Raw genomic sequence first — 18,435 nt, forward strand, 5'->3', positions numbered from 1 at the left:
CCTGTATAGCAAACTCACTGAAGAATACTGAATGGCAGAAAAATATCCTTAATGCATGAGATTCATAGATCCACAATAAAAGAAAGCTGTATGAACAAATGCAGCTGTTGATTCAATGACAAAGTTTCCTACCTTATTAAGTTATTATGATTTATCAAAGAATGCATGTATAAATCACATAACTAAAATGTCTCTATCTGTGTAAGAGTCGGAGAGCACTTTAATTTACAAACCTTATTTTCTGTTTACCTGTAATTTTTTTAAAATAATCTTTTGACAGATTTTATCATGTTCTACTTCAGAGACCACAAAATCTGTTTTTTTTAATTTAATGAACTGCTGGAAGATACATTTCTGTATTCATATGTATATGTTTTTCAAACCATTCCCAAAGGAACAGGAATACAGTGAAATATATTGCATTAATTATTTTAAACACTAAGACTTTTCATTAGTAAATATTAATTGAACTTATTTCAATCATTTTTTTGTTCCAGTTACAAAACAGAATTAAGAAGAAGGGATGTTAGATAGCGTGTAATTGAATAGTCATGTATGCACATCAAAATTTAGCAGTTATACAACTATTTCTCTATTGGACGTGGCAGCACAGGGTGGCAGCTGGGGGCCAGGCAGCCCCCCTCCACCAGAAACTGCTCTGCAGCAGCAACCCGCCTCTCCCCCTTGCTGCCTCTCCAGCATCCCATGGAGCAGCTTCTGACCATGGCGAGCCTGCCCCTCCACCGGCTCTGACAGCGGAAGCATGTAATCAACAGAATTAATCGGTAAGCTTGCCGAGGGTTAGGGTTAGCCTGCACAGGCTTATCAGTTAATCGTGTAGTCATCTATACATTGTCATCCCCAGGGCTCGCCGAGCCCCGCTCGCCAGCCACACTGTCCGGCATTCTGCACATGCTCAGATCATTCTGCACATGCACAGATCGCCCAAACCCGGCTCTTCCGGGATATAATACATAGATTGTCAAGCCCTGGTCATTGCTATTAAGAACTTAGCATATTTGTAGCTCTTCACAATTAATGCCTTAACCAGATTTGAAAAATAAATGGGGTGAAATAACATTCTGAAGGCTTAAAACCAGACCAACTGTAGGGTAAATTGAGGAAGTCCATGGTATCTTGCTGAGAACTGACAAACTCAAATCTGAAAGTATTAGGCCAGCCCTGGGAAACATACAGTACAACAGTTACTGTGACCCTGGATCCCCTGGCAATCACATTCCAAAGGGCCTCACTTTGATAAGGCCGGTACCAAACAACCAAACAATCGCGCGGGATTGTTTTTCATTGTCTGCTTTGTTCCTAGAAAATAAGCTTGGATCCCAAAGATTGCGCCAAGGCAATACCACCCCCGCAGGAGACGCATTATATTTCCGGCCGACAAAATGACCATCAATATGCCTTTGTTTATGTTGGCTTATTTAGCTTGTTAGGAATAACTACCTGTATTGGTGATACTATGTTTAATTGGCAATGGGCGGAGATACTGTGTAACTGTTGTAGACCATTGGCTTATGTGCATCTCTCACTTCCGCTGCTAGACATATCAAATCACTTCTCCTCTGTCCATCTGCTACCTATATAATCTAATGTATACTTTGGTTAAGTTAGTGCTCACCAGGTTAACCCCTGATGAGTACTCCACCAGCTGTGTGAACTAATAAATCCTCTGCTTGTTTTCACCTGCACCTAGTGGGGCCAAGAAATTATTCCCTACACCAACTTTCTTGAGAAAGGTGAAAAAAAGGCCATCATACATTTCTGATTTGATGATGGCAACAAAAATTCCCCCATTACTCAACTTCCTACCTCTCAGCAGTTCATAAGTTAAACTCAAATAATGACAGATATTCAAACATCTTAAAATGTGGAGGGAAAAAAGGTTACTACCTTTGGTAACACTTGTTCGAGATGTGTTGCTCATATCCATTCCAGTGAGAGCGAGAGCTGCGTGGATGGACATCAGAAGATTTCCCTAGTGGTACCCTTGGGTCAGCTGTGGAACCCCACGGAAAGGGGTTTTCATGATTGCAAATATATACACACCCATATACAGGGCTCGCTGAACCATGGTGAGCCCCACTCGCCAGCCCATTGTCTGCCTCTTCCGGGTTACAATCTACTCGCCATGGGCGAGTAGATTGTATTATTTGTTGAGCCCCGCCCATATATATACCCTGCCAATGCGACATCTGCTCAGTACCTTCTTTCCCTAACAGTCCAACGGGGGGGGGGGGGGGGGGGGTACGGTCTGGAATAGGCATAAGCAACGCATCTTGAAAAACAACAGTAACAGAAGGTAAATAACTGCTTTTCCTTCTTCAAGTGATTACTTATGAGTATTCTGATATGTGACTTACCATCTATCAGTTCATGCAGAAGAGGGTTTGGACCTTAGCTACATAGAATTACTAAGAACTATCAACACACGAGGGACTAACTACTTGGGAAGCAAGAGGCCAGAATTTCCAAAGACCATCAGCGGTGGAAAGAAGGAACTGACCAGGTGTTGGGTCAGCAGGAGGTGCTACTCCTCCCACAGCTGACCTGATGGGTACAGCTAGGGAAAATCTTCCTATGGCTGTGCATGCAGTATGCACATGCACATACATATTGCAATACATGTGAGCAATCATTCGAAGAAGAAAAATAATTACACACATCCCAGTAAGTTGGGAAAGTGATGGGTTAGTGATTGCTTCAAAGTAGATACCTTAAACATGCGTATAGATTTTAAATTCTTGTACTGAGTCATTTAAATGGTTTTTTAAAAGACGAGTAGGATTCAAATTTATATTATTTGGCAGTTCCCGCTCTCCACTCCACAGTTTTGTTTCCATCATAATTTTTAGCACTTCCACATAGTTTGTTGCAGCAGGTGTCCTCCTGTTGTTCTATTAATAGAATTTTTACCTACACATATTTGTAGTCCCAGGGGAGGAGGATAGCCAATTAGACTTGTGAATGGAGAAGGATGGAAGTTGTAGAAACATGCGTTACTTGGAACGAAAAGCTGCCATAATACCAGGAGGCCCCTTTCAATAGGGGAGGAGACACAAATGAAGAAGGTGAATATGAATTGTAGTCATCCTTCCACAAACTGATTTTCCAAACTCCATGCAACTGGGCAGGAGTTCTGCTGCACAGTGCTCACTGGGCTCTGTAAGTCTCTTTTGGAGACAGAAAAAGCACCAAATGAGGTTATGTGGTTGACGTGATCTATAAATAGGATATGAAAAATCCACCCACTTATTGTCAGTGGCAAGAAGCAAGGTTTCCACTAGTGGGTAAGTTGGAACAGTTTTGCAAAACCATTAATTTCTGCTGAATACAAGGTTTAAGGAAATATATTTTCTACTCATGTTTGTGACAATAGCATATTGAATGAGAATTCATGCTGTATAGGCTAAGCTTCCTATATCCGGGGCATTCTGGTCCAGGAACTGGACCACAGATGTTGCAGGACCACAGAGCCGCAGCATTGGGGAGTGCAAGCTGGCTGGGAGTACAGGGGCAGAGAGTCCCACCAGTGGACCGGGGAGGCCGGGAACTCTGTCCCCAAGGAGCCCCGGCTGGGCAGAGCAGCAGGAGGATCAGCGAGTCCCATCCCCAGGGAGCCCCAGTGGGGCGTGGCAGCAGGGGGGCCACCAGCAACTGGTAAGCCCTGTCCGGGGGGGAGCAGTAGTGGGGCCACTGGCAAAGCTGTTCTCTGAGGGTCCCCTGGCAGGCAGGGCAGCAGTGGGGCTGGCAAGTACCATCCCTAGGGTGTGGCAGAAGTGGGGCCACAGTGGCTCAAAACCTCCATCCCCAGGGAGCTCCAGCCAGCCTGCTGCACCTGAGCCTAGCAGCAGGCAGCCCAATGACGGTGGGGCTAGAGCAGAATCAGCCTCAGGGAGGTCAGCTGGCTGGGAGGTGATGAAGGGGACCTCCCCTGATGTGGCAAATTCCATCATTTGACACGAATCAGGTCTCAAGGGTGCCGGACCAGAGAGGTTCAACCTGTACCGACTTCTCCACCCTGCAAATGGATAGCTCTACTGCCTGTACAGCAGCTCATAGCTTTCCCGGGGACGGAATGCTGCTCATTGTGAGAGGATTTTTCCAGTCTGATTATGATCAGGTCCAGATACTTTGTGTCAAGTCCTCCTGCATTCAGTGGCACTGCTCCTATGTCACAGTAGCTTCACACAAATTAGGAAATGGATTATTTCACTAATTATAAAACAGAATATTACACTCAATATAGTATTCCTAGAGCTATCTGTTTAGTGGTTGGGAATTGGACCGTTGGGGTGTCTGCTGAAGTGATCAATAATAATGACATTTAAAACAGTCTCAATTTAATGACTAATCATCTACTCTGACCTACTATATAATACAGGCCACTAATGCATTAGTACTACATTGTGAACTGGGAGCTCATACCTCTCAGCTATTTCTGAAGATAACATTGCACCATTTTCACAAAGCTTTATGGAGGAATATTTTCTTTATAGTAATAAAGGCTAGAAACCTTTTTAAGATAGAAGCTTAAAGTTTAGGGCAAAATTCTACAAGTATCGGATTCTGTGACAAATTTTTGGGCCACAATATCAGAGTACAAAAGGTTCTAATAACAATTTGCCCATCTGAACTCTAGCAATACTAAGTCAATGTAAAAGTAGGGATTTTTAAAAGCATTCTAAAGAGGGCTGATTTCATGCTGGGTAAAGAGCGGCATTCTAGTAATTATCCATATAATCTAACATCTTAAAATAGTAAACATTTTTATATTTAAATCTGCTTACATAAAATACAGTTGATTTTATATTAATATTCTAAATGTATATACAAATTATGGAAAACATTGACCTTTCTTCGCCTCAAGGCTTCTACTGACCACAATTTATCTCTTGGCATTAAAAGACCAATACTTTATTCTTAGCAATTATCAATTTAAACACAAAGTTTAAATACCATAAAAAACTATAACAAATTTCTTTTTTTGGGGGGGAGCCCTCAAAACAGCAGACAAGATCATAATACGGAGAGCTGCCTCCCCTTCCTGCCACACTGCCAAACAGGAAGACTGAACTGAACAATGAGTTTCTATGTCAGCAGACAGCCACAGGCAGCTGTTCATTCTTAAGACCACCTCTGTTAGTTCTGAATAATCACCTGAAGCTGGTTACCTTTTATTACTCATAATTGTCCTTTAGAATCCTGAATCTTCGTATCAAAGCCCTCAAAATCCAAGTCAAATTAATTCCAATATTCAAGAATGTGGTAACTCATCTACCATCTGTCCCTTTTGAAAGGTAGAATGTTCATTACCCATACAAATTCCTATCCTTACCACTCTGCCTTCTTCACCTTTATTACTTTGTGCTTTCCATGTTGGGATTTTCCCCTGAGTTGTGCCACCTCTAACCACAACTGCATGCAAAACTCCAGATGTTTTGAGTCTGACCAGTTGGACTCACTGCACAAAAGCGTAACTTGTGAATGTATCAGTAACTCTCGGAACATACTATGCAAAAGTGTACTTTAATGTAGCATCAAGACCGATACATGTGTATTATGCAAAGTGCTGAACACAAAGGGTGTGTCTAGACTACAGGGTTTTGTCGACAAAAGTCCACTTTTGTCGACAAAACTATACCTGCGTCTACACTACCGCTGAGTTCTGTCGACATAACGTTGACAGAACTCAGCAGTTTTGTCAACGGCGGTAAACCTCATTCTACGAGGAATAACGCCTTTTGTCGACAGAGTTCTGTCGACAGAAGGCTTTATTGCATCTACACTGTCCTTTGTGTCTACACTGTCATGTCGACAAAGCGGCTTGCTTTGTTGACAGAATTGGATGTAGTCTAGACGCTCTTTGTCGACAAAAGCCTGTAGTCTAGATGTACCCACAGTGACTAAAAGCATGATTTTCAAAGGTATATAAACACTTAAGAATGCAGGCAAGTACAGATTGGGATTTTTGAAAGCAACTAGACATATCTTCCATGCAGTTTAAAGGAAGAAGTTACTCACCGGGTGCAGCAACGATGGTTCTTCGAGATGTGTCCCCCTGTGGGTGCTCCACTCAGGTCTTGGTGCGTCGTCCTGCTGGGGTTCAGAGAATTGTGCTGAGCAGTGTCCTTGTGCCGCACCTGCACACCTAGCGTCTCACCCCCCTACCGTTTGTGGAGTGCGCATGCAGCACGAGTTCCATATGTTCCTCTTCTACCTGAAGCTCATGAAGACTCCAAGCAGAGGGGAGGATGGGAAAGTAGTGGAGCACCCACAGGGGGACACATCTCAAAGAGCCATCGTTACTGCACCTGGTGACTAACAACTTTTTCAGTGAGTGATATCCCTGTGGGTGCTCCACTCAGGTGACTCAGTAGCAGTACCTGCCAGATGGTGGTGGGCATTGGAGTCATTTATGTTGAGGAAGGACAGACTGCATCTTCTAGAGATGTGGAGGGTATTGGCCCCTTCTGTAGGACGTAGTGCTGTGCGAAAGCATGGTGTGATGACCATGTGGCTGCCTTACAAGTGTCCACTAATGGTACAAAGGTCAGGAAGGCCATCATAGTGGACATCACATGCATGGAGTGAGCCCTGATAGTCTATGGCGGCTGCTTGCCCCAGAGTTCATATGTATGCAGTCTACAATCTATTTGGATAGACACTGTGTTGAAATCGCTGTTGCTGTGTGTGGTCCAGACTACTCCACAAAAAGTCTGTCCGATTTCTTGGTTGCTCTAGTTCTATCAAGGTAGAACGAAACTGCCGGCCTTGCATTTAGAGTATGTAATATAGCCTCCTTAGAGGATGTATGAGGTTTAGAGAAGTAAGCAGGTAAGTAAATGGGTTTATTTACATGGAAGTTTTATATGACCTTTGTGAGACACTTTGGATGGGGCCTGAGTATCACCTTTTCCCTGGTAAAGATAGGTCTGCCATGAGGGCTGCAATTTCTCCTAACCTTCTTGCTGATATTATTGCCACTATGAAGGCCACCTTCATGGATAAGTATTGTGGTGACATGGTGGCTAGTGGCTCACAGGGTAGCCTGGTGAGCGTGTCAAGGACCAAATTCAGGTCCCACGGTGGCACCTGGGGGCACAGAATTGGGCACATTTTCTGTAGGCCTGTAAGAAATGGCTTCACCATGGGACGCGCAAAGAGAGAAAAGCCGTCCACCGGATCATGGAAATCTGTGATCGCTGCTAGGAGGACTCGGATAGAGTTGATGGAAAGACCAGTGTTGCTGAGGTCCATGAGGTACTCCAGCAAGGTAGGTATAGGGGCAGTAGTGGAGGGATGCTGGCTGTTTAGTAGGACATGTTTGACTCTATCCGAATAGGTGAGTTTGTCATTATGGAATCATGGAGAAGCCATGCCATGAGTTTCAGAGTTTTGATGTTAAGGTGGCATGTGCTGCTGCGTCAGGAGGTTCAGCACCAAGGGGAGAGGAATGGGTTGATCTATCAATAGGTAATGCAGATAAGGGAACTGTGGTGCAATCAAATCGAATCTTGTTGATCACTCTGGCGAGAAGCAGAATTAGCGGAAAAGCATATAGTAGGGGAACTGTCCAGCAAATGGTGAAGGCATCTCCTTCTGACCTCTTGCATAGGCCTTCCTGGGAGCAGAACCTGTGGTATTTGCGGTTGTGAGGTGTTGCAAAGAGGTCTACAGCTGAAACACCCCATTTGCGGAAGACAGAGGAGAATATTGGTATTGATCTCCCATTCATGCTGGTCTGAGAAATGTCTGCTCAGTTTGTCGGCCCTCACATTCTGCTGTCCCAGCATATACATGGCTGTTGGGGTTATTGGCTCCTGATATACCAGTTCCAAAATCTGACTGCTTCTGCACATAGGGAGCGTGATTGGGCACCCCCCGTCGATTGATATAGGACACGGAAAGTATGTTGTCCATAAGGACATGGCTAGTTCTGCCCTTTATCAGGGGCAGAAAATGGGCGCACGCCCTGCGAATGGCCCTGAGCTCCAGGATGTTGATGTGCAAGTGTCTTTCGTGTTGGGCCCATGCACCCTGTATTGATGTTGCACCACAGTGAGCACCCCAGCCCATCAATGATGCATCCATCGTTATACTTACTGACAGGTCTGGACGGTGGAAGGGTATGCTGGCAAGCAGGTTGGTCCGAGATGTCTACCATTCAAGAGACTGCAGTTCCGGTGGAGGAAGCGTGAGGCGACAAGGCTGTGTCGGGTTGGGATGTAGTTGGTTGCGAGCCAATGTTGTGGGCAAAGCATGCGGAGCCTTGAAAATAGGACTACAAAGATTGTGGGCGCCATATGCCCCAATAATTGGAAGCACGTCTGGACGGTGGAAAAGGAAGCCTGCCTGACCCCTTGAAGGAGGTCACAGATTGCCTTGTATCTTTGTGGTGGGAGGTAAACTCTTGCTGTGACCGAGCTCAGTGGGCTGAATGGAGGACTTTTGTCTATTGATAAGTAGGCCAAGTTGGGAAAAACATTCCCTGATAACAGTTGTCATGATTATAGTTTGACCACATGTGTGGCCTTTGATGAGACCATCATCTAGGTAAGGGAAGATGATGACATTTTTCGTCTCCTGAGAAAGGCTGTGATTACAGCTAACGTCTTTGAGAACACTTGAGGGGCCGTAGCGAAACCAAAGGGGAGGACTAAGAATAGCCTTGGCCGATGACACATCTGAGAAATATTCTGTGGGACTGGTGGATAGTTACATGAAAATATGCGTCTTGGAGGTCGAGAGCTAAGAACCAGTCCCCTTTGTCCAGTGCAGGTATGATGGTTGCCAAGGTCACCATCCTGAATTTTGTTTTGCGGATTAATTTGTTGAGTTTCCTGAGTTCCCCATCTCCCTGTTTTCTTGACTGTGAGGAAATAATTGGAATAGAACCCTCTCCCTCGGTATTTTGTGGGTACAGGTTCTATTGTCCCTAAGGTGAGTAGCTTTTGCACCTCTGCTTGTAATAGGAGCTCGTGAGATGGGTCCCTGAACAGAGACAGGGTAGGGGGCATGGATGTGAAGGGGATAGTATAACCCAAACTGATAATTTCTAGGACCCATTTTTCTGTGGTAATTTGGGTCCATTGTTTGTAGAAGGGTCTCAGGCGGTGAGGGAAGGTGACCTTGGAATGCATTGGAACTGCGGGGTGGTTGCTCAGACCCCCAACCAAGACTTCAAATTTGTTGTTTATGAGAGCTGGATTGAGTTATGGAGGCTTTGTTTTGCTGTGTCCTCCTCCTGTTAGGACATTACTTGGGCCTGTTGTCATATGGCCTCTGCTGTTGTCTATAGTAATTGTAATTATAGTCCCTATGCCTTTGGTAGGGGGTATATTTGCGTTTCTTATTAGGTGGGGTGTACATCCACAGAGTGTGGAGTGTTGTTCGAGAGTCCTTCATTGAGTACAGAATCAATACTGTGTTGTTTGAGAATATCTGTTTTCTGTCAAAGGGGAGGTCCTCTACCCTTGATTGCAGTTCCTTTGGGACCCCGGATGACTGCAGCCATAAGGATCTACACACCTTACAATGACTGTGGCTGTAGCTCTAGCCGTGGTATCTGCAACATCCATAGTGGCCTGGAGAGCAGTTTTCGCTATTGATAAACCCTAATGATGGACTGGAGGTGAGGTCGTTTGTTGTCAAAGGTCCTGTTGGAGGTCTTGTAACTGGGCATAGTTGGTGTGATCATAGTTGGCCAGAAGGGCTGTATAATTTGATATACGGAATTGGAGCATGGCAGAAGAGTACACTTTGCAGCCAAAGGTTTCTAGCCTCTTGTGTTCTTTGTCACGGGGTGTAGATTTAAGTTGTGGGTTCTTAGCCTTGTGATTAATTGAATCCACCACAAATGAGTTAGGCTGGAGGTGTGCAAAGAGAAAGTCCATGTCTTTTGCAGGGACAAAATATTTTCTATCCGCTCTACGGTTTGTAGGTGGAATAGAGTTTGTTCAGGCACCAAAGGAGAGCTCACAGGAACTGATGGTGGGGTTATATGCGGCTTCACTGGCGCCTCTGTGACACCAACCTGTGCGGCGAGTTTAGATTCTGCCTCAGATCTCCTGGCTGGTGCAGACTTGCGTTTCTCCATGGTGCTGGAAACTGACAGCAGCAGGGAATGAGAGGCTCTGGGCAGCACTGATTGCAAGTATGCTGGGGAAGTCCTTGTGGCTGAGAGGCTTTCAGGGTGAAAAAGGTGCCCTGTCAGAGGTCTTGTGCTGTCCCCACACATCCTCTGGTTTGTCCCTTGAGGGCTGAAGGGACTTCTCCCAGAGGAGGGTTTTCAGATGCATTTTGCGGTCTTTTCTGGCCCTGGCTGTCATGTTTAGGCAGTGAGGGCGCTTATGTGCTGTGTGAGCGTGAGACTCTCCCAGGCATTAAACACAAGAGGCATGGCCAGCCGAGATAGGCATTGAGTCGCTGCATGAATAACATCTTTTAAAGCCAGAGGAACCTGGCATGTTGGAGAAAAGCTGCCGCCACGGCAGTTGTCACTTTTTTCCCCCCAAAGCATAACGAACGTTGAAACTAGCGATAACAGAATAAACTATGAGGTAAAAGTCTAAAACTAATTGTAAAATCTTGTTTTCCTGTCAGGAAGAAGAGCGCTGCTCTGACTCCGTCTTCAGCCAAGGACGGTAGAAAAGGAACCGACGGCACTCCACAAACAACAGGGGTGTGAGATGCTAAGTGTGCAGGCGTGGCACATGAGGCACTGCTCAACAAAATTCTCCGATCTCCGGCGCGAGGATGCACCGAGACCTGAGTGGAGCACCCACAGTGACACCACTTGCTGAAGAACTAAGCATTTCCTAATGGGGTATTAGAAATTGAAAATTTGGTCCATAGAAAGTGCTGGTGGTCAGATAAGTTTTTGTTAACCAAATTACAATGGTTTAAAAATACTTAGTACAAATGCACATTTTTAAAACTAAGAGGTTTTTTTTCCTAGCAACTATCTCCTAGTCTTATGCACATTTGAAAAATGTGAATCAAGCACATGATAAACCAGAGCTCTAAGAAACCTCTGCCTCATTCCAGCTATCTGAAGAATTATACAGAATGAGGCCAGGTTTCATTGAAAAGAAAAAAATATTAACCAGATTGCCAAAGGAGAAACCAAGTCAATTGATTTTCCATCAGGATAACTTTGTCCAAGAAGTCTGCATTCACTTCTGAGTATGTTACAATGGGAAATACTGAAGTAATGAACTAGCCAGGAAACTACAATTTTTATGTTCTCAAGTCTATCACACTATTAAGTTTTGCTTTTTAGCAACAGCAAATATTTAAAAAATACAAAAAATGAAGAAAAATAAGCAAATATACAATCAACATAGGAGTGTAACATCAGTTACCTATGTCACAGGTTTCAGAATCACTTTTATTATATATCAATTTGCTTGTTACACCACAACTAAATTCAATGATGGAACTATTTCAGACGGCTCAATACAAGCATAAGAGTTTAATATCCAGTTTCTAGAAATAAGACACTTTGTTTTTCTAAGTGAAATTTTCAACTTTTTTGCTGCATAATTAAAAAAATGTAATACTTATTTGTAAATTAACTAGTGTTTTTTCTTTCTGTGCACAAACTATTCCTTTAAAAATCCCTCTAGTTTTCACTTCCCTTTTTTTTGGCCTCTACCCATAGAATCCAATACCTTGTGCACGACACAAATATAAAGGAGTACAGGCAGTCCCAGGGTTACGTACAAGATAGGGACTGTAGGTTTGTTCTTAAGTTGAATCTGTATGTAAGTTGGAACTGGCGTCCAGATTCAGCCGCTGCTGAAACTGACCGCCAGTTCTGACTTACATACAGATTCAACTTAAGAACCCCAAGCGTCCCCAAGTCAGCTGCTGCTGAAACTGATCAGCGGCTGATTCCAGGAAGCCCGGGGCAGAGCAACTCTGCCTCAGGCTTCCTGTAGTCAGCGCTGGTCAGTTTCAGCAGCGGCTGACTTGGGGACGCCTGGGCCAGAGCAGCTGGGGTGCTGCTGGGTTGCTCCAGTAGCGCGGCTCCTCGGCGCTACTGGAGCAATCCAGCAGCACCCCAGCTGCTCTGCCCCAGGGGTCCTGATTCAGCCGCTGCTGAAACTGACCAGCAGCAGCTGAATCAGGACGCCTGGGGCACAGCAGCTGGGGTGCTGCCGGGTTGGTCCAGTAGTGCCCAGAGCGGCGCTGCGGGACCAACCCGCAGCGCCCCAGCTGCTCTGCCCCAGGGTCCAAAACAAAAGCCTGGTCTGCTGGGGGGGGGGGGCACACTAGCTGCGCCCCCCTCCTCCCCCAGCAGACCAGGGACACGGGGAGCAAAGCCTCAGAGGCGCGGGACCCCACCGCCGCTGCGGCTTTGCTCCCGGTGTCCCTGGTCTGCTGGAGACTGTCTCCAGCAGACCAGAGACACCGGGAGCAAAGCCGCAGCCGCAGCAGGTTCCCGCGCTTCTGAGGCTTTGCCAGAGCAAAACCTTAGAAGCGCGGGAACCCGCCGCTGCTGAGGCTTTGCTCCCGGTGCCCCTGGTCTGCTGGGGACGGTCCCCAGCAGACCAGGGGCACCGGGAGCAGCTTTTCTCGCCCTGGAGGTCGAGGTGGCGGGACCGCTGCCTGAGAGCTCCGGGGCGAGAAAGCCCTGTTCGTAAGTGCGGATCCGATATAAGTCGGATTCCGCGTAAGTCGGGGACTGCCTGTACTGCAAAACTGTACGGCATTCAAGCCTTTTCACAATATGCCAAACCTCCACATTCCTTTCCCAATCTTATTTCTTCACACATGTGCATAAGTCTTCTCCCTCTAATCAAAGCTACCCACTCTGCCTGAGACTCACAAGGTGGATTTTTCCCCTCTGGACAGGGAATGGAAAGCTACTTGCAGAAATGTTTCTATGTATCACGCAGGTTGAAGTAGAAATGCTCCTCTGCTCAATCTTTACTTCCCTCTTTGATAATGTACTTCACACAGCATGCAGAATGCAGATGTGAGGGAACGTAAATTGGCAGAAAGTAGAAAGCGAAGAAGTTCTAGATTCCCTGCGTCCAATATTTTTTCTCACTGATTTTAGGCAAGTTGAGTCAGCGTAGAATGACAAAAAAGAACATGCATACATGGAGCATCAAAATGGTTTAATATACAAAAATATAGCCTTGAAATTACACTTCACATTCAAATATTTTCTGCCCTGCAATGTGAATTTCATTGCATAACATGAAGTTCCTGTATAAAATAATTCCTTCTTCCAAGACAAGTGGATTTCAAGTTACAGGTTTGAATTACAAAGTCAGCCAAAGGGAACAGAGTGGGAAAAGGAAGGATGGGATTGGGTAAAAGCAACAGAACAAATGATATGTAAAGACAGAAATCACAAAGAAATCACAGAATGAGGCAGGAGGGTGGAGAAGTAAAGGAAGGAAACAAAAGATGACAAACTAGATGACAAAAGATGACGTAAGATGTTCAGTGGACAATTTTTAACTTATCAGACAGCAATCTCTTCCCTAACTGGTCATTCAAGCACTAGGAGGTGCAAGAGTAATATGGATGTGTTGTCAGGTAGGAAAACTGTAACAAAATAAGAAGATGAAGGGGAACACATCTCATTTTGAATAAATGTTTCCTGACTGCACCAATTCCTAAACATTATCTCTGTTTTCAGTAGGGGAGACTGAAAAGCAGAAGGAAAGATCACTAGAATCCCAAACTGCCAATGTTAGTCTTTCCTTTACCATCCTCTCTTCATCTGCTTGCTTTCTATAACTTTCCTGCCCCATAAAGTACTTTTTTGTTAGAGCACCGACCCAAGTATTTGTACACACAACTGCTGAAATACCAATGTCTACTTACAGTTTTGTCAGGCTTTTCATTTAAATACCCTCTATTATCTACACTTACTAAAATATGGTGTACAATTATACTTATATTTTCAAAATTATATTACTAATGTTAACATATAGATTTGCAGTTTTAAAATCCAATGAAATGTGCAATAGTTGCCAAAAAGAATTTAAGAATTTTAAAACCTACCTTTAAACTAGACTCATAGTCTGAATTCACTTTGAACATAAGCCCAAGTCGCAAATGAATTTCCTTGGCTCGACAAAAGCTGGGATCAACATAAAGCACCTCCTGAAATGCTTTAATCGCCCTGGAAAAACAAATATTAAAAATTGCAAGATTGTACACAATGTTACTTTATAATCCTGTGCTTATTTATATTGCATAGTAAACACAATTAAGAGCAGAAAATTGTTAAACGCATTAAGATAAATTTTAATGAAGAAAGATGACTATCACTTTTTTATTGCATAATAGTGCTCAGTGTTTACTTCAAGGGTTAAAATAAAATCTGTATTTCTAACATTTTTGTGGTCTACAAATCTAACCTAAAAGATCAGCCCTTTCTATCCAGTAAGAGAAATTACATGATATACGGTCTGTTTTGTATTAACATCTCAATTTTTTTTATTTTCAGAAAAGGTAGACAAAATAAGAATTGGTAACAAAATTATAATAACTTAAGAACAATAAGGGGTAGGCTCCCTGCTCCACCTCTGACTCTGCTCTTGACTGGTTACAGCTACCTGGGAGCAGAAGCTGATGGTCAGAATAAGAAAAAAAAAGTAAGGAATGATCACTCACTATGCTCTCAGTGGCCTTGGGCATCCTCATTTACAGAACTTTGTCCTTTTTCCTCAAATACACCTCACCAACTACTCAGTTGCTTAAAGTATCAATTGTTCCCCCAAATACCCTCTCCTCCAGTTGCCCAAACATGGTCCTATATATGTATCCATCTCCCCCCATCCCTGCTACCAAATACATGAACCGCGTAGTAGGAGCAGGATCCTGTTTCTCTTTTCCATCCTTGCTTTCTTCTTCTATTCCAGAAGTGGGAGGAAAGTGAGAGGGAGGTTCTGATTGTACTTCCTCATCCTTCCCACACCTGCTTCCACTCACATTGGAAAGCAAATGTTACCTTGTAAGAAACATCACTTGAAGCTACAAAAGGCTTAGCAGCTACAATAACACAGACTCTGGATATTTTTTCCTCGACTATTTTTATTCACAGGACCCTGTCTACCTTTGAAGCAGCAGCACACAGTGGCAGGGGGCTCCTCGAGAGAGGGGCCAGGAACTGGGAGAGCACTGGCTGCTAGACCTGCCCCCCGGGGAGCATTTTAGTAACCCTGTAACTACTAAAAATTGTTGCAGCTACATGATTACTAAAATAAACAATATCTAACATCTAAGAAATTAATGGGGAATGGAGTAGTGAGAGAATTAAAGTGTCTCCAGGTGTGTATGTGTATCTCTCTCTATATATACACATACCTGCACACACACCACCACAAACTTCAAAACTGTTGCTTATGGAAAAGGCCAGGTGGGGTGAAGAAGTTACTCATTTTGTGCAGTAACAATGGTTTGAGGTGTCCCCCGTGGGTGCTCCACTTAGGTGTCAGTGTGTCCTCGTGCTGGCGATCAGAGATTTTTACCTTAGCAGTGCCTTCCCGCACTGCATATGCACAGTAGGTCTTGTGCTGTTGCATCTGCTAGCTGCACATACAGTGCGAGCCCCTCTATTCTTTTTCAGGAATCCCTTAATGGACTCCAAAATAGAGGGGAAAAAGAGAGGGTACTGGAGCACCCACAGAGACATGTCTCGAAGAACCATTGTTACTGAACAAGGTGAGTAGCTTCTCCTTCGAATGGTGTCCCTGTGGGAGCTTCACTCAGGTGACTATAGAGTAGTACCCATCTTAGGCAGACGTGGGCTTTGTAGTCGTTTCTGAGAGGTGGCAAGGACAGCACTGCCCGCAGAGGTAGATGGAATTGGGCCCTGTTGCAATGCATAGTATTGCACAAAGGTGTGATGGGAGGACCAGGTAGCTGCCCTGTAGATGTCACCAAGGGGCACATGGTGAAGGAAAGTAGTCAATGTCACCATTGCCCGTGTTGAATGAGTAGTGATCCTTGGGAGTGGGGGGGAGAGGGGAAAGGAGGAGAGCGGGCGGGAGAGGGATTTATTGAGGAGCTTGTAACAGGTGTGTATACAAGTAGATACCCACTTTGAGATTTACGGAGCAGACACAGCTCTCTTGGAAGGCCCAGAGGTAGAAATAAAATTGAGTAGACATTTGGAATTGTTTGTTCTGCTCAAACAGAGCACCACAGCTCAATGTACATCCAGGGTATATAGGATCAAATTCCTAATGGAGCTGAGGCTTTGAATAGAATGTGGGTAAAATATATGGGTTCGTTAATATGTAGTCTCCTCCTTTCATTCGGTAGGAATTTTTAGTGTGGATGTAAAGTAATCTTATCCTTGGAGAAGACCATATAAGGCGGATCTGCCATCAGGGCTGCAATCTCTCCTATCCATCTGTCCGAATTAACTGCGACTAAAAATGCTGCTTTCATAGCCATATGGTGGAAAGAGCAGGTCGCTAAGGGATTAAAGGAAGGCCTTGTCAGGGTATTTAGGACAAGTGGTAGATTACATGGTGATAATTACAGATGTAGATCAGGGAACATCTTGCATAAGCTAGAAAGGAATGCTTTATAATAGGGTGAGGAAACACAGAAGAGTCATCTACTACGTCACGAAAGACTGCAATGGCTGCTAGGTGTATTTTTATGGAAGTGATGGACAATCTTACCTCACTAAGGTCCATGAGATATTGAGGATGGTAGTGGTGGTGGCGGGCTATAACTGACATTGTTGGCACATCTTCTGGGATCACCACCATTCATTCTGATAAGTGGATGGCGTAGAGGGATGACAGCTATTGAACAGGACCTAATTTACCCTCTTGGAACAGGTAAGTTCTTCATGTTAGAACCATAGAGGAACCATGCAGTAAATCCGAATGCCTGCAAATTGGGATGACTGTTGCGTGATCTGTGTGTATCTTGAGAATCACCTTACGAATAAAAGGAATTGGTGGAAAGGCATAGAAAAGTGGAGCTACCGAAAGTAGAAGAAATGCAAGTCCCAGTGATTTCCTGCCTAGTCCTGCTCTGGAGCAGTAGTATGGTCATTTGTGATTGACTCTGGTAGCAAACAGATCTATTGTTGGAAATCCCCACTGATGAAATATGCAATGAATGATCATGGAATTGAGCTCCCATTTGTGTTGTTCCAAAAAATGCCCCGTCAGGTTAGTCACCATGATGTTCTGGTGGCGTAGCAGGTACACTACTGTTGGTATTATGTTCTTTGTTATGCACCACTTCCAAAACATAATCATTCCGGCACATAACGAGCATGATCCGGCACCCTCTTGTCGGCTGATATAAAACACGCAAGTATGTTGTCTGTGAGGATATGAATGGTTTTGCCATGAATTATCGAGAGGAAGTGGAGGCAAGTGTTTTTGAGCAAGATGGGGGTTACAATATTTGCAGCAGTTTGTGTTTTTCTCCTTGTACTTCTTGCAACACGATATCTTGCAAGGTAACAACCCTTTTGAATAATTCCTGGAATTGTGTCAGATCATCTGCCAGTGGAAAGGAGGAAGGGAAGACAGCTTCATCAGTGGACGATGATGACCAGGCTGTCAGGAACGGGTCCTCCATGTCAGACTGAGGTAGGTCATCCTCTTCCTCCATAGGGTCTGTCTGTGTCACTGCAGAAGGTGACTGTGGTGGTTTAGTTGGTGGTGAGCAAGTCATTGTACTAGCTGGAGTAGGAGTTGTATCCTGTCGATAGTGGCATTTTGGTAGCTGTGAACGACATTGAGCCCATGGACCCCGTGGGGCCACTGTGGAGGGTAGAAATGAGGTAAGCATGGCCAAGGACGGTTAAACCAGTGGTACTGAGGTTGTTGGGAGTTCTTTTACTTGGTTGAATGGCATAATGCTACTGAATAGATGGGAGAGGAGTGCTGGGATGATAACCTGTTCCCATGCTCAGTGCCGAGGCCAGTGCCAGGGGAGGACTATGTGTATGAAAAGGAGATGTTCTCTGTTCGGTGCCAATGTGGGCTATCCTCCCTAAGCATTGGAGAATACGGTGTTGACTTGGCAGAGTGTTCTGGTGGTTTTGTCGTTGGCACTTGTGCCCCCAAGTGCTGGGACTCGGTCCTCTTATGGGTCTTGCCTGTCACAGTCTCCAGTGCTGGAGCTTGTTTAGGTACCAGGGTACACTGCAAAGGAGCAGCTTCAGTTGGTGCTGTCATCTCCACTGGATCCTGGGGAGGAGGCATGTCCAACTTGGTCTTCAGTAGCAGGCAGGACGGAGGAGTTGGATTTACACTTCAGCTCTGACTCCACTCAGCCAGTGACATCTTGCAACTCCCAGGGGTGCTGGAGTTAGATAGAACCAGCAAATGGATGGTGTGGGATGTTGTTGGCACCACAGGCAGCGACTAAGGCAGTGACACCATGGACTTGAGAGTCCTGGGTTCTGCTGGT

The 18,435-nt window shown here is 44.8% G+C and overlaps 1 protein-coding gene across 4 annotated transcripts in view; it reads right to left on the reverse strand.

Annotated features, from left to right (window-relative positions):
• KDM6A (lysine demethylase 6A) overlaps positions 1-18,435 on the reverse strand; it is a 299,506-nt gene that overhangs the window by 123,070 nt on the left and 158,001 nt on the right. For all 4 annotated transcript variants that reach the window (XM_075912756.1, XM_075912767.1, XM_075912747.1 and 1 more), the window contains exon 6: positions 14,044-14,164. In XM_075912756.1, the coding sequence (XP_075768871.1) occupies positions 14,044-14,164 (121 nt within the window). The remainder of the gene's footprint in view (positions 1-14,043; positions 14,165-18,435) is intronic.

This window comes from Pelodiscus sinensis, chromosome 1 (assembly GCF_049634645.1).
Source record: "Pelodiscus sinensis isolate JC-2024 chromosome 1, ASM4963464v1, whole genome shotgun sequence".
NCBI classification, from domain to species: Eukaryota; Metazoa; Chordata; order Testudines; family Trionychidae; genus Pelodiscus; species Pelodiscus sinensis.